Source organism: Aplidium turbinatum, chromosome 8 (genome assembly GCF_918807975.1).
Source record: "Aplidium turbinatum chromosome 8, kaAplTurb1.1, whole genome shotgun sequence".
NCBI classification, from domain to species: domain Eukaryota; kingdom Metazoa; phylum Chordata; class Ascidiacea; order Aplousobranchia; family Polyclinidae; genus Aplidium; species Aplidium turbinatum.
In genome coordinates this window covers 31014947-31028980 of record NC_137479.1, presented here as the reverse complement: position 1 = coordinate 31028980, position 14034 = coordinate 31014947, and the positions used below count along the sequence as shown (strand labels likewise).

Sequence of the window (14034 nt, the reverse complement as noted above, 5' to 3'; positions counted from 1 at the left end):
AAAGGTTCAAATCTTCAAAAACGTTAACTCTTAAAAACAGTGCTGGACATAAACCAAACTACACACCCTGATGTCCTTCATTTATTTGTCATGTACAGTGAACAAACGAATAAAACTTTTTAGAGTAAGAGCGAAGTTTATTGTAAATATTAAATGTAACACACACAACGCCTTGGATAAACGTCAGTCACTCGTAGACCTGTTTTGCGTAGCTAAAATGAACCAAGCGGGACAACACTCTTTGGAATCTGTCCAATCACAAATAGGCTACTTTGAGTAGCAATCAGTGCGTTGTGGCGATATCGATAGAGGAAGCTGTTGATCTCACTAGATGCAAAGGATGCCATTAATCGTCTCAAGATCTTGTGACCAAATCATACTTTTTTTTCGATGAAACGCCGAACTAATCATATTTATCTCACGCTACAATCGCACTCGTGTGTCCATGATGAACCCAGTAGCATCGGCAGAGGTTATTTTTGGACCCGGGATAATTTTAGGGGCCCGAAACCTTTTCAGAAGGAACAGGAAGAACTTGGCATTGGTGTTTTGTTTTTGGGGACCGGGAATATCATTAGTACCGGGCCCACATCAGCATCTCAACGCCCCTGGATGAACACATCCACCCACAAAGGCACAGTTGGGACGGCATGCAGCCGAGGTAAGGGAAGCACAATTTACAACGTAATTGCATTAAAAACTAAGAAATCAACTCAGTTCACTAAATCAAATCACTTCTTCAAGTTAAATATCTTGGTTGGTGCGAGCCGTGTCAAAGTTTGGTTGAAGTTCAACTTTCATCTCACGCTAGCATAGAAGTAACGAACAGGTGGCCTGTAGAACGATATATTCTCATACGAGCATACTTGTGAGAAGTGTGTTGATTATGATACTGGTATTACAACAGACATTTCACCATTTTGCAACGATTTAGCATAAATATTCGCTGTTAAAATATCAAAAATAACTTTAAAATAGTTTTCTAACTTGTTACTACGGCGGGTGACAGCAAATTGTTTTCGCAAAAACTGATTAAAAATTGATAGTAATTCAGCAACAGATAAAGCAAGTACGAAATTAAAGTACGGTATTATTAAATATTCTTCAATAACCTTGACTGCAGGTCACGCGATAGTAGATAAGCTACCTAGACGTGATGTTGACCAATGACCATGTGTTGAATCGGTCGCTTGGTCAGAGGGTTCGTGGAAGGCTGGGCTACTTGCCACCAGGCAAAAACAAAAGCACAGTTTGTTCAGACTTTCAATATGCTGCTGTTTTATTTACATCATTCTTGTGATTCAAATATAGCCACAAAACGCGGTCTTCGCCTTGATGTGGATAGACAATTTGCTTGCATAGAATACCCTCCAGTGTGCTTGGAGCTAACGAAAAAGAATGATCAGCACTGGAAGACACAGAGGATACTGACATCACGCTACTTTGACGTCACCTAGATGTAACAACGTCATGACAATTTCAGACGAAAAACATCATCATCATGACGCCACTGAGAACCCTGTTACGTCATAAGCATAGATAACGAATCGCGCACGGGATGGAATGTCAAAAGTAGTTACGTGGTAAAAAGTGAAAAAAAAATTACATCAATTAAATGTTTAAATCACATATTCGCTGTAGATTAAATCAAAACTATCATCTTTTTAACGTTTGAAATATCCCTGGTTAGTTCGTCCTTGACCAGCTTAACCTTTCCATTGACCAACCGGTTGGTCGTGTTGATGCTTTCCTTGACCGACTCGAAGCCGTCGCGGTACTCGCTTTTCAGCCTCATCAGTTCAGTGTCCATGGTAACCGCCATCTTGTCGAGCCTGCGGAGGTAGATGTAATCAATCTCTATCATGCCTGGAAAGTTTGCTCAAATCGGTGCTGAATGCTGAGAAAAGTTTTCTTTTACGAAATTGTTTTGGGACTCAAAATCAAACGATTCTGAATTACCTCGGAGGGGCAACTTTGTTGGAGTTCACTTGGTGGGCTTGCATATGTTTCAAACTTTAAATGGGTTTAGAAGAGACGCAAGACTAAGCTGATTGAAGTTGGGAAACTTACTTTATTAGTGATACAACAAATTATTAGCTCAAGTGAAATATTCCGATAGCAACCACTTACAGTGAAATGTATGAACGATGCAAAGTTGTGCAGACAGAGTGGTCTGTACAATACAAAGACAGCGCACGCAATAACCATCGCACACAAATGTCGAAGCAGGGGCTGACCGCACAGTCACCAGGATTGTTATGAAACAATCAACAACGAGTTGCGTCACTCACCTCTGCGCGGTCTCGGACTTCGATGCTTTCTCTTTCAACTCCTCCTTGCATCTCCTGCACTCTTCCTTGCAATCTTCAACTGATCGTTGTAAGGATTCTATGCGGTCCATGATCTTTCCCTCAAAACTTTCCTGGCAAATACAAATATAACAACGTAAGAAAAAGTATTTAAGTAATTCAGCTATCTGTACCACACAGCGGTGACACAAACTGTCTCATCGCCACTACTGGCTTCACTGTTTGAGAGACGTTTATAATGTACTTCATTTTGTTAGCCAATATTCGTATCCACTTTCAGGTACGCTGGTAAGTAGTTAGACAAAGACACAGCCACATACTCATGAGCAGAGTCGAACCAGCGTCCATTCGAGCGCCGTATCAAGCCTCTCACCACTCGACCATGCAGCAGACAACACCCCACCACAACTCAGTGCCTACTGAACGCAACATTGGATAAACGGCATGTTTGCCAGATGATGAGGTAATCTCAACAGCAAAATAACAAATGAAATATGAAGCGTCATTCCATCATTGCTACCTGCTTGCTTTGAGATATCGATGAGTTGAGTTCGACAATTTGCATGAGTTGCTGTTCGATTCGCAGACGTTCGTTTTCAGCCCATCTCTTGTTGCTCTCCACCGTCATCCGGATGTCTTCCAGGATGCGCTGGATGTCAATAAATCATGATCCACCACGAGATGCAACTTACATCAAGGAGTTTGGAAAAGCTCGACAGTTTATCTTCCAACTAACTGGACAGTTAATGTCCAAGACGGACAAGCAGCAATGCTCTCGATTTCATGCCGGGATCTGTCATTTGTTTTAAATTCCACATAATTTGTTGAATTAAAATTTCTGAATTGTTGAATCGACAGCTGAGGTTGCTGAATTGGAAGCGGTGAGATTTGAAATTGTTGAATTGTAAAAGTTTTTTTTTTTTTCAGTAGGCCTAGTACTAAAGATGAAAACAGTTCAGTTTTCGAAACGTTTGCTGAACATGAGTTAAGTTCCACATTTTGGGCTTAACTTTTTTATTAGATTGAATATGAAGAATTTTACAAGCCTGCAGGCAATCTAATAAATTGAGATTCTGTGGAAGCGTCTCGGTCGGGACATTCCCACGATTGAACACTCAAAGCGAATTCTTATAATACGGATCTCGGACACACTTTGATCCTGGAATCGATTTCCTCCATCTGGATGCTGCTTGATCCTTGGATGGTCTGGATCTTTCCTTCATGGTCTGTAGCTAGCCGGTCCATCCTCTTTGTCAGCTCACTCAACTGTGGAAGATGTTGGAATCTAAGTTAAGATCTTGTCATCAACATAATATTACATTTAGATAACGTTTCTTCACAGTCGTAATTGAGGAAGTTACAGTACATGTCATAAAAACAAATTATTACATATATTGTAATTTATTTACTCTTTCAACCATGGCTGTGAATTTGGGAGAAAAATACACCACTCCGACTCCTCGATTTATAAATGGCCAACTCCAGACACGTCAAATCCCTTCGACTCCACAGCCCTGCTTGTAACTACCTTAGACCTTTAAATTATTATTTATGCTAATAATTTATTTTTTATAGTTTCGGGAGAGAGTTTGCTTTCTTGTACCAAAGACAGGCACGACACAACAATACAACATGGTGGTGCATTATAGCAGTATATTTTACATATTTACAAATAGTATTAACAGTGGAATGTTTTTCGGCTTAACTTAAGCCCTTATCAGGAATCTATGATTGTATTGTTGTTGTATTGCTCAACCCTGTTGTATTGTTGTGTCCTGCCTGTCTTTGGTAATTTATTAAAGATAATTATTTTATGCAGCGTTATCTCTAAGGCAAAATTCTTCTAAATTGTGGAAACACCACAAAATAAAATCAGTTTAGTATCTAGTCGTTGCATCTTTCAGGCCAACCTGCTGTTCCATCTGTTCAGCCTTGCTCTTGTTAGCATCGTAGGCTTGCCTCAAACGCTCTGTTTCTAATTGTGACGTGGCTCCAGTGCTGCGGACATCTTGTGCCAGTCTTGCAATGGAAGTGTCACATCTGCAAGCAAGATTCAATACCTCTTGGTTATGTAAACTTGTGGATTTCATTAGTATGCCCGCAGCCGGTCATGCAGTACCAACTCAGACATGCGAGTGGTGAGAGCATGTTGCGACCGTCGAAGGAGCACCGGTTCGATACCACTCAAGAGCATCCGGCTTAGGGTGGCTCATTTTCCTTGATGTTCTTTAAATTTTTTGTCAGTTTGGAATAATGTTCCATTTTGCTCACTGATATTTGTAAACCAAAAATTTTTGTTGGGTTTTGACCTTTGACCCTGGTTCACCCAAGGAGAAATTCTGAATTTTTCTGAAAAATTAGTAAATTTCGAAGTGGTTTAGCAATATCTGAAGAGGGGATTTCTCAAAATTTGACCACGTGATTTTGACGTCACTTCCTCTGTTACCTTCCACATGGAACATCTTCACCCTACTCCTAGTCTGAGAGTCACTAATAGTGCATGCTTTTAGTGTCATTTTAGTTGATTTTACAGCCTTTTCGCAGTCAGTGAATTTATAACACAGACCAACAAAAAAAATTTGGCACAAAAGATGAGAGTCATTATAGAGTATTTCAGGGCACCTGATTCCGAAAATGCACTTAGTTTTTTCGAATTGGCTTTAGTTTTCGAGATATTCGACAAGGAAAATATTTTTGAAATCGTTTCTCAAAAGCTCTCAATTTGCAAATCACTTATTTTCAGCCCTGTTTACCATTATGATGTCATAGTTCCACTTGTCTAGTTCAATTGGTTCATATTGCAGGCAGGGATATCTAAAGAAGGGGATGCGAAGGCTCACATCGATTGCCTTATTCTTATGACACTACCAGGGCGGAAGTTTGTAGTGCGTAAAACATGCAGTTCTTTTCACAATTGCAGAAAGTTTTGTTGTGCAACTGGTAGGGATGGGCAAAATAGAAGAATAAACTATTCTAGAATTATTCTAGAATAATTTTTCGAATTTAGAATTTCGAATACCTATTCTAGAATAATCTTTTTTAATTTCAGAAAATGTCAAAAAGCTTTGTTTTTATCGTGGTTTTATTGAAGACGCATAATTGAAAAGTGGCAACGAAACGAAAAACAACAGTAACTGCCTAGGAGAGTAAGTCTTTGTTGCGATGCAGGAGTGGCTGAATAGTAAATACTTTCTGGCAAGATCAAACCACAGCAGGAACTTTTTTTTATTTTTGTTCCACCATTCACTTGCAGTCTTGCATCGCTGTTTGGCACTTTTGCCTTAAGGTACGATCGGATTTCCTCGGCAGCTGAAAGCTGTTCATTGTCGTCGTTACTAGATGCTAAAGTATTTGTCGCTTCAACACAGGAGCTATCATCCATTTCATTGCTGCATTGTTGTGGAACTTCCGACACTAGGTGTAGCGGTAGCCTCATCCAGAGTTGAATTGTGCTCCATGCTTCGTACGATAAAAATAAATGCAAATCCACAGCACAAGGGTCTTCCGACGTCCACAAACCGCACTGTTAGAGAGCTGGCTAGCCGTTTTCGCTAGAGCGAAGAGCTATCGCTGAGCCGAATGTAATTGATCAGCGAAAAATCGATAAAAAATTTTGGTAGTCGGAAAAGGGGATTTATTAATTTCGGTTTGGAAAATTCGATTCGAAATGTCATTTCAATTCGAATAATTAGATATTCGGATTGCAACTATTCGAAATTCTATGTTGCCCATCCCTAGCAACTGGTACAGTCAGCTACAGATGACAGTTAGTAAATGTTACATAGAGCATATTTAAAGAATTCTTGTTTAGAAAGACAGTTGAAAAGTTACAAGTTAGCTGTTTTTCTTAACAAAGTCTTTGCATTAAGCCAGATTTAAAGCAAATAAACGGGTAGTTGAATTAACAAGTAACCATGAGCGTGCAGTGAGTATCCAGGCTTGATGCTGATAGCGCAATGCATGTTATCATAACAAGAGTTATTAAACTACTAACAGTGCCAATTGTCAGTTTACGGTAAACAGAGATTATTTACGATAAACAGAAGCCCTTCTATTGTCAGACATATTAAAAGCCTTCATATCCCCTTCTCTAGATATCCCTGATTGCAGGAAAGTTCAAAACGCAAGCAAAGGTTGAAATGAACTGTGTTTAACGTAAGGGAGACATAAATATTCAATGAAAACAGTTGTGAATCAGTAGGCCTACATCACAAAAACAATAACCCGAAAGTCATGTGTTTATGAATGCAGCTGTATATTGAATAGGTAGGCCTACTGAAATGGATACTGTACAAATGAAATTTTATTCTAAAGCCTTTGCTAAGGCCAAGTCTTTGCTGCAAGAAGTTTTTTTCTGGTCTATAGGCTAAATAAATGGCATATAGGCTAATAAAATATGCCTTTGACAAGTAGGATGCTGTACAAACAACCCAGATATATTTTGCTGCATGAGGCAACGCAGAGGAGCAACGCATTCTGCGATAGATACAGCGCTATATAAAAACAAGCATTATTATTACTTTGACATGAAGCTGGGTGATCAAGATAAGTCCTGGGTTACTCCTATAAAGTATGCAAACATTGCACGCAAACCCGCTTCTGGGCTCAAGGCTAAGAAGTTCAGAGTGCCATGGCATCACTATGAAAATTGATACTTCTGCACGGTGAGGATGTTCGAAGGAAGTTGGAACATTATGTTTACATGGAGTGTGCAAGGCAGTGGACGTTGCTATTTCTGTTTTTTGTTTGCCCTCTCTAGTTTCAAGTGGTGATTTGCTTGAAACAATAGGAAAACGGGCATGACTGAGAGTAACCTCAATACCTTCAGTAGTGTTTTGGAGCAAGGTCAAGTTTTTTTCTCAAAACCATTTCTACCACCTACTGTAGTAGAGATTTAGTTATCAAAAGTAGTAGCTGGAATCTTGGCTCCTCATCTCGATCAACATGGCATTCTTGACTCCAAGGCCGAGATTACGTTCTTCCGCAGCAAGGATAAAATTCTAAGCAGCTACTTTACTGAATAACATAACTTTGTATTCTGTAATTATATAGATGGCCTTCATACCTTGATAGGGTGTTGCTCAGTAGGCCAATCATAATAAAGAGTTGCGTTTGTTCATCGATAGCTTTGTTTTGCTTATTTGTCTAGTTTGTTACGGTAAGCAAAACAATGTATGCATTTTGTTTGTACTTAGTAGCTTACTTAGTAAGTCTGATACTGTTGAAGTCAACAAATATATTAATGCAAAACGAAAGTTATATATTCTACATCTTGTATCCTCAGGCTTACTTCACATCATATTTTGATTGTTACTAGGCCAGTAAACGTTAAATAGCTGTTTGTTTGGGTTGTAATCAACGTGATTGGTTCCAAATAGCGTTTATACAACTCAGAAATGTGCCTGGGATTACTTCCAGTTTTGTCTATGTAGTAAACGACACGGCGTTAAATCTATAGCCTCAAAATTACGAAAAAAATAGTTTTGCTGTAACTCAACAACTAGAGCCAATTCGAGAAAACTTAGTGCATTTTCAGAATAAGGGCCCTCGAAATACCTTAAAATGACCTTAAAATGCCTGTCTTTATATAAAAAAAAAGTTTTGTTGGCCTGTGAAAATCGATAAACATCGTCAAATGATTCAAGAAACTGAAAGCAGTATATATTTACTACGGTGAAGGGTGCACAAAGAAAATCATGTCTGAAATGTGGTAGAATTCGATATTTTGAGAGTTATACAGGTGTCAGTGTTCATGAAGTTGCTAATTAAACCACTTTGCTTGCTACAAGTTTGTGTTACTGCCTCTTATTGTGTCCATTAAGTTGCTAGAGTGCATTGGAAGATAGCGGGTGAGCAGTTTCGGGGATAAGCAAAAATTCGATATTTTGAAAAAATTCAAACCAGGTGAACCAGGGTCAAACGTTAATATATTTTTGTGAAATTTGGTGTAGGAGATACATTTACCAAAAGGAACAATATTCCAAACTGACGAAAAGTTTAAAAGAAAAAAAAATTTTTTTCGAGATTTTGCGCCAGCCTAATGCGGCTGTGTCTTTTGTAGGACACTTTGTGACATGCCTGAAGGTGGAAAAGAAGATTGGCTTCCTTGCCTTCCCGTCCACTTAATCTAAATCACCAACCAGACCAACAGGGCGTAAGCCTAGATATCACAAGATGTACAGGCACGTCTGTTGTTGCACTGGATGATAGTTATCTTAGCTACAAATCAAATCAAACCAAGTTGAATCGCAAATGCTGAGAGAAATAGAAGTAACACAGTATCATAAAAGCGTTGACAAAAGAAACGCAACAATTAAAATTAATATGCAATAATATGTTTTCACCAAGCCGCGAGAACTATCACGTTTGTGTGAGCGTTGTCCGTGGTAGAACAACAGCTGGGCAGCAAACAATATTCCTTTCTGTTTTGATAGCCGTCTCGACAAAGCCAATATTGTTTACAATATAGAAGATATATCAACACTGTTTTCGTACAAAAGATATTAGTTTTGATAACAGCAATATGCCAACAAAGAAAACTATGCTGTCCAAAAGAAAAATGAACACTGACATTGTAAACTATGGCAATCTATCAATGGCAATCAGTTTCAATTATACATTCTAGTCGTTCCACTCACCCTTAGTCACACTTCTTCCAAAAGTAACAGAAAGCATGAAAATGAGAAGCTGTGTAGCAAATTTGAACCAACTATTATTTTGTTGTTACCATCAAAACCATATTTGACAGATAAACGAAAATTGGTTGAAAAATTCTGCTACCAGGAGATGTTTTAAGTGAGAGCTGCATGGATCAAGAAAGTGCCTGGGATTTTGTGTGAAAGAAAGCTCATACGCGCCGACTTCCGGGGGGGCCGGGGGGCGGCGCCCCCCGTAAATTTATGGTTGAGGGGCAACAAAAATGGTGATTACAAGTGGTGTTTTAAAGATAAAACACTTCGCGAAAGAGATTTAGATAATTTAAACGGACTTAAAGAATGCCGAAAGCAAGAAAAGCCTACGTTGCTCTTGCCCGCAAAACAGCAGCTGATCGCTTGGCTTTCTCATACGGCATGGAAATTTAAAGCAGATGGTAGAGTAACTTACGCTGCTGGAATAGTCACGTAACTATTCACGGCAATATTCAGTAAACCAGCTAAATTAGACGCGCTATTTTCAACGAACGAGGTCTTCCCGATGTGAGACAATTATGATTCAACAGAACGCATTGTTTTCTTCGCAATGTGTGAGAATTAAATCGAAAACCGATAAAAGAAAAGGTGGTTAATGGTCTTGGTCGCAGATATTGCCAGCATTAACGACGTCTCTTACCGCTATTATCACCTAGCTAACCTAGCATCATTGTTTTATGCGGCCGCTAAGGTTTGACATCGACTTAACGATCATGGAATGTTACGTACTAATAAGAACGATTATATCCTACACGCAAAAATAAAAAAATGATCTCTTAAAACAGCTCTTTCGGTTTTGCCTCGTGAGCTTTGCATATTACTCAACAAATGCATGAAGTTTAGAATTGACAAAAAATCATTGAATTTGAAAATTAAGTTTGAACCACTGCAAATAAACGTATTCAAAACTTTTACTTAGGCCGACGCGATTTCACACTCCGTAATCTACGTCGACAATGATTTTTAGTGCGTTCATTTTGAAAACTGCCGAGCTGGAGACAACAGCATGTCCTGTGTTAGTTGAACCTGTTTTTTTTTGAGGTGAAAATCACTTGCGAACATCTCGACCTTTACTCAAGTATCTAGCCTACTCTATTCAATAAAAGACTACAAACACTTTCGATAAAAAACAGAAGAGAAAACACTTTGTCGTTGTCAATGCTTTAAAAGTAAGTAATTAGCGAAACGAGGTTAATAAAACTGATAGCGGGTTTCCACTCTGCTTGAGATCATGATTTTTTTGCGTTTTATTTCGATAACTTCACTCACAGAATGAAAGACATTGTGTGTAAGACATGTGCAAGAAGCACATCGTGCTACGGAGCTGACAAATAGGTTAAGCTCAAATTGAAAATAAATCTAGAATAGAAAAAATAAAAATGTTCCCAATGATATGTGGAACAATCCTGAAGAACAAGCTTTAGGAACGAAAGTATCCTCTAACAGTCTAGCTGGCTAAAGCGGACAACATACGAAAACTTCACAGAAGCCGCAGTCTGTGTTGGTATGATTATTTAGAATGAATGAGTGATGACAAAAAGCTCAAGATGTTGCAAAAATAACTTCTGTTCAGGAAAAGTAAATCAGAAGACTAAAGAAGAAATAACTAAAGTTGTTGAAAGAAGACATGAGAGTAAGAAATCCGTACAGAATGGATCCCAACCAGGAAGCATGGCGAAGAGGCTGCAAGAAGGACAAGGGCCGCATCTCACCCATTGATGATGGGAAAAATAGATGATGGTGACTAGACAGTAGACATGTCATAATTTTCAAGTCAAATGTTTTGTCACCTCAAAGGGACACTTTGCACACAAACAATCGACTACATTAAAAGAGTATATAAAATATGAAAAAAAACAAGAGATCCGAACCTCACCACCCTCCCACGTAAGTCTGACATCCCGGCCTGTGCCAATTGCTCCACACTTTTTGTTTGAAAAGTGGTGTCTTGCGCTTGTGAGTCACGCAGTGAAAGCTAGTAAAAGATACCTCACATGTAAATTGACGCAATGCATGATGCATTGCTTTTGGTAAAGCCGTAACCTTTGCTACTGTACAAAATATAAAACGAAACATACATCTATCTTGACGCAACCACAGTATGTTTGTTTATTAAATTCAGGTACCTTGTTTCTTGACCCTTGCCGAACGTCTCACACAAAACGAACAAACTTTAAATTCATTAAGCTACTAAAATGTGGTAGTCTACTGTCAAAAAGTTGTTTAGAAATACTAAAATTTTTGGCATAACCCATAGACAAAAATTGATGTTTTGGCAGTCAATAATTTACCTCATATTTAACGGCATCAAGGTCTCTGCTCAGCTGCTTCACTGTGCTGGTGATTGTCCGGATATGCTCATGCCACAACTGCTGTAATGCTACATCCATACCAGAAGGTTGTATTTTGTTGCTAAGTTTTTCTTTTAACTGAAAAAAAAATGGTTTTGAGAGTTTTCTTTTCACTCTTTTTCTATCTCAATGACAACAAAAAGATCACAGAAAGCATGAGAGGCCATCACATCAAGTGGTCATGTTTTATCTTAAAATTGCTTATCTTTGCTTATTATATCAAACACCAATCAATCACTCAATCATTGGGTGATCACTGAAACCAACAAATGGGAAAATAAATTAGAATAAAACATAACTCAACAAGTTCATTCGATTGGAATCTGCTGATTGAACTGCCATCTACTCCATAAGCCCATACATTAATATCATGCCCAAGATTGGTAGAAAAGTTTCCATAATTTATAAACGCTATTAAAGAAATGATGAAACATGTTTATTCAATTACTGGTGCGGATTACAGAACAAAACTTGATGTTTTGAATTGAATTAATGATAGCTGAATCAGATCATATCTATCCGATAAACTGACTGTGTTGTTTATATCAAGTTGAGAAGCATCAGATTAAAAACGAAGCATAAATAAGCAACCTATTCTAGCAGTTATCTTGATACATGTATATCTTACATCGTAAGCTCTTTCTATAAGGGCATGAGTGGTTTTTTCTTGCTGGAACACTCGATCTTCAAGATCATTCATTCGACGTCGTTCCACAGAAGACCTGCAAATTTCAACAAACACAACAAAAAGTCCAAATTATTTGAATTTCTTCAAATTTTAAGTAATTCTTTATTTTCATTCTATTAATTATGTAGATATCGTTAAGGTTCTTCATGTAATCAATGATGAATAAATAATGGCCTTACTATTGATAAATCTGAAAATCATTTATCTGTAAGGAATATGCCAGCGTATCGATTGGGAGAGGATGCTGATTGCTGAATACAAATACTGGTACTATAAAAAAAAAACTATTTGATTTGCAAATTGTTGCTCTTATACAAAGAAGTACAATTAGGAGCTGGTATACAAGTTTCCACCTTGGTCATAAATACTATGATGTGAATATATGTTAAAGATTGGAATGGATCAAAACATACAGGGTGAAGTATATAAACACTAAAGCAAAGGTAAAGTAGTTTCACCCTATATTTTTGGTCATTCTAATATATGACGTTGTGGTATTTTTGACCAGGGCAAAGACTTGTATACCAACTCCTACAATTTAAGGTACCAGATACAAAGCGCAAAAAGCAGTCTGAATAGTTTACTTACATGAAACTATATATAACAACAGAAAGTTAAGGCCTACCTTTTAACAATCAATTTAGGTCGATCTCCAATATACTGATCAGAAATATCTGACATAATTTTAAGCAGTATATCAGCAAAGCAATTGCATATGCCAGCCTAGAGCAATAGTAATGCTGGAAACCACCTATAAACATCATTGTAATAGACTGATAGTTTCTTTTTAAAAAACATGTTAGAACATGAGAACGTTGCATTGACACTGGCTAAAGTAAATACAATCTAGTACTTGACCTAAAGATAATAGAAGTAAGGAATCGCTCACTGAAAAAGGAGGTGAACCATTGGATGCAACTACAGCGTTTAGTTTATCGCCATACGTCGCATAGCCAGGTGCAGTGACCTGTCCAAGAGTCCACATTTGTTCAAAGTGTGCATCACTACAATAAATATATTGAAATATTCAACGTTGACATGTTTATTTTAATATTATTCAAGTCATGACAATTCAGCAGTTAACTTTGCACTACTGTGGCAACAGGAGGTAGGCTAGTCCCACGCTGTAACAGTGACCTTCTGTCGATATTATAGTACCCAAATTTTCAAACAAAAACATTCTCAAGCAGTTGTGCTGATTTTTGCGGCAAGTCTCCAGCTGTCCACATTGCAAGAAAAATCAATATAAAGCAAGTAGTCGTGGTATTCTACTTATCCCAAATAAAATCATGCTAAAAAGTTAAAAGAATCTTTTGGTATTCTTTTGGCATCTTCAGTCTGTGAAGGCTATTGGATAATTAGCAAATTTGCATGGAGGCGTTGTATGAACAACGTATGCGAGGATTTGCAGTTGGCATATCTCAGACAGTATCTACTAACTCAGATTATGATCGGTGACCGAGTCATCATCATCATCTACCAATTTTGATTATACAGGCCATAAATTTATCCTCATGTCGAGGGTGTGGCCTGTCTGTCTGTCGCGAACAAAGTCTTCCCCTTAGCAAAGTCTTCCCCTATAACTTGACGACATGAAAACAATGACAAAAACAAACTAGCAAAAACAACATCATCATCTTGCGGAAATTCAATTTATACCCAGGGAAGTTATATCTTAAAGATATCAAGCGTGCTTTGATAAAAGTTGCGTTGATAAAGCGATAATTTTAGACCCCAGTCAGCTAAACTCGTCACCTCCACACTGGTCCAACGTTAGCAAACGTTGAATTAATGCAAAAACAACAGGCATCGCCAGCTGGGATGTAGTAGTGGCATGTCACAGTAATATGATAAATTTGGGTTACCGTATGTTTTACACGTTAAACCATAACAACAGTGAAAAAAAAATCCAATTTGGCTTGTTAGAAAAATAAAACAATCAGACAATAGCATGACGATCCAGTCCAAGATACTGATATAAAACAACTGGTTGGAGC

General features: G+C 38.0%; 1 protein-coding gene across 1 annotated transcript; it reads right to left on the bottom strand.

Moving 5' to 3' along the window:
• Positions 1–71: 71 nt before the first annotated feature.
• On the bottom strand, positions 72–12788 carry LOC145775652 (protein FAM81A-like). Its single transcript, XM_082586980.1, has 9 exons — positions 12663–12788; positions 11978–12071; positions 11290–11427; positions 10870–10973; positions 4220–4349; positions 3462–3575; positions 2830–2958; positions 2292–2422; positions 72–1832 (listed from the first exon to the last, which is right to left on the bottom strand). Exons 1-9 carry the CDS (start codon positions 12716–12718, stop codon positions 1643–1645), a joined length of 1086 nt encoding a protein of 361 aa, XP_082443106.1. The 5' UTR covers positions 12719–12788; the 3' UTR covers positions 72–1642.
• Between the last annotated feature and the right edge of the window lie 1246 nt (positions 12789–14034).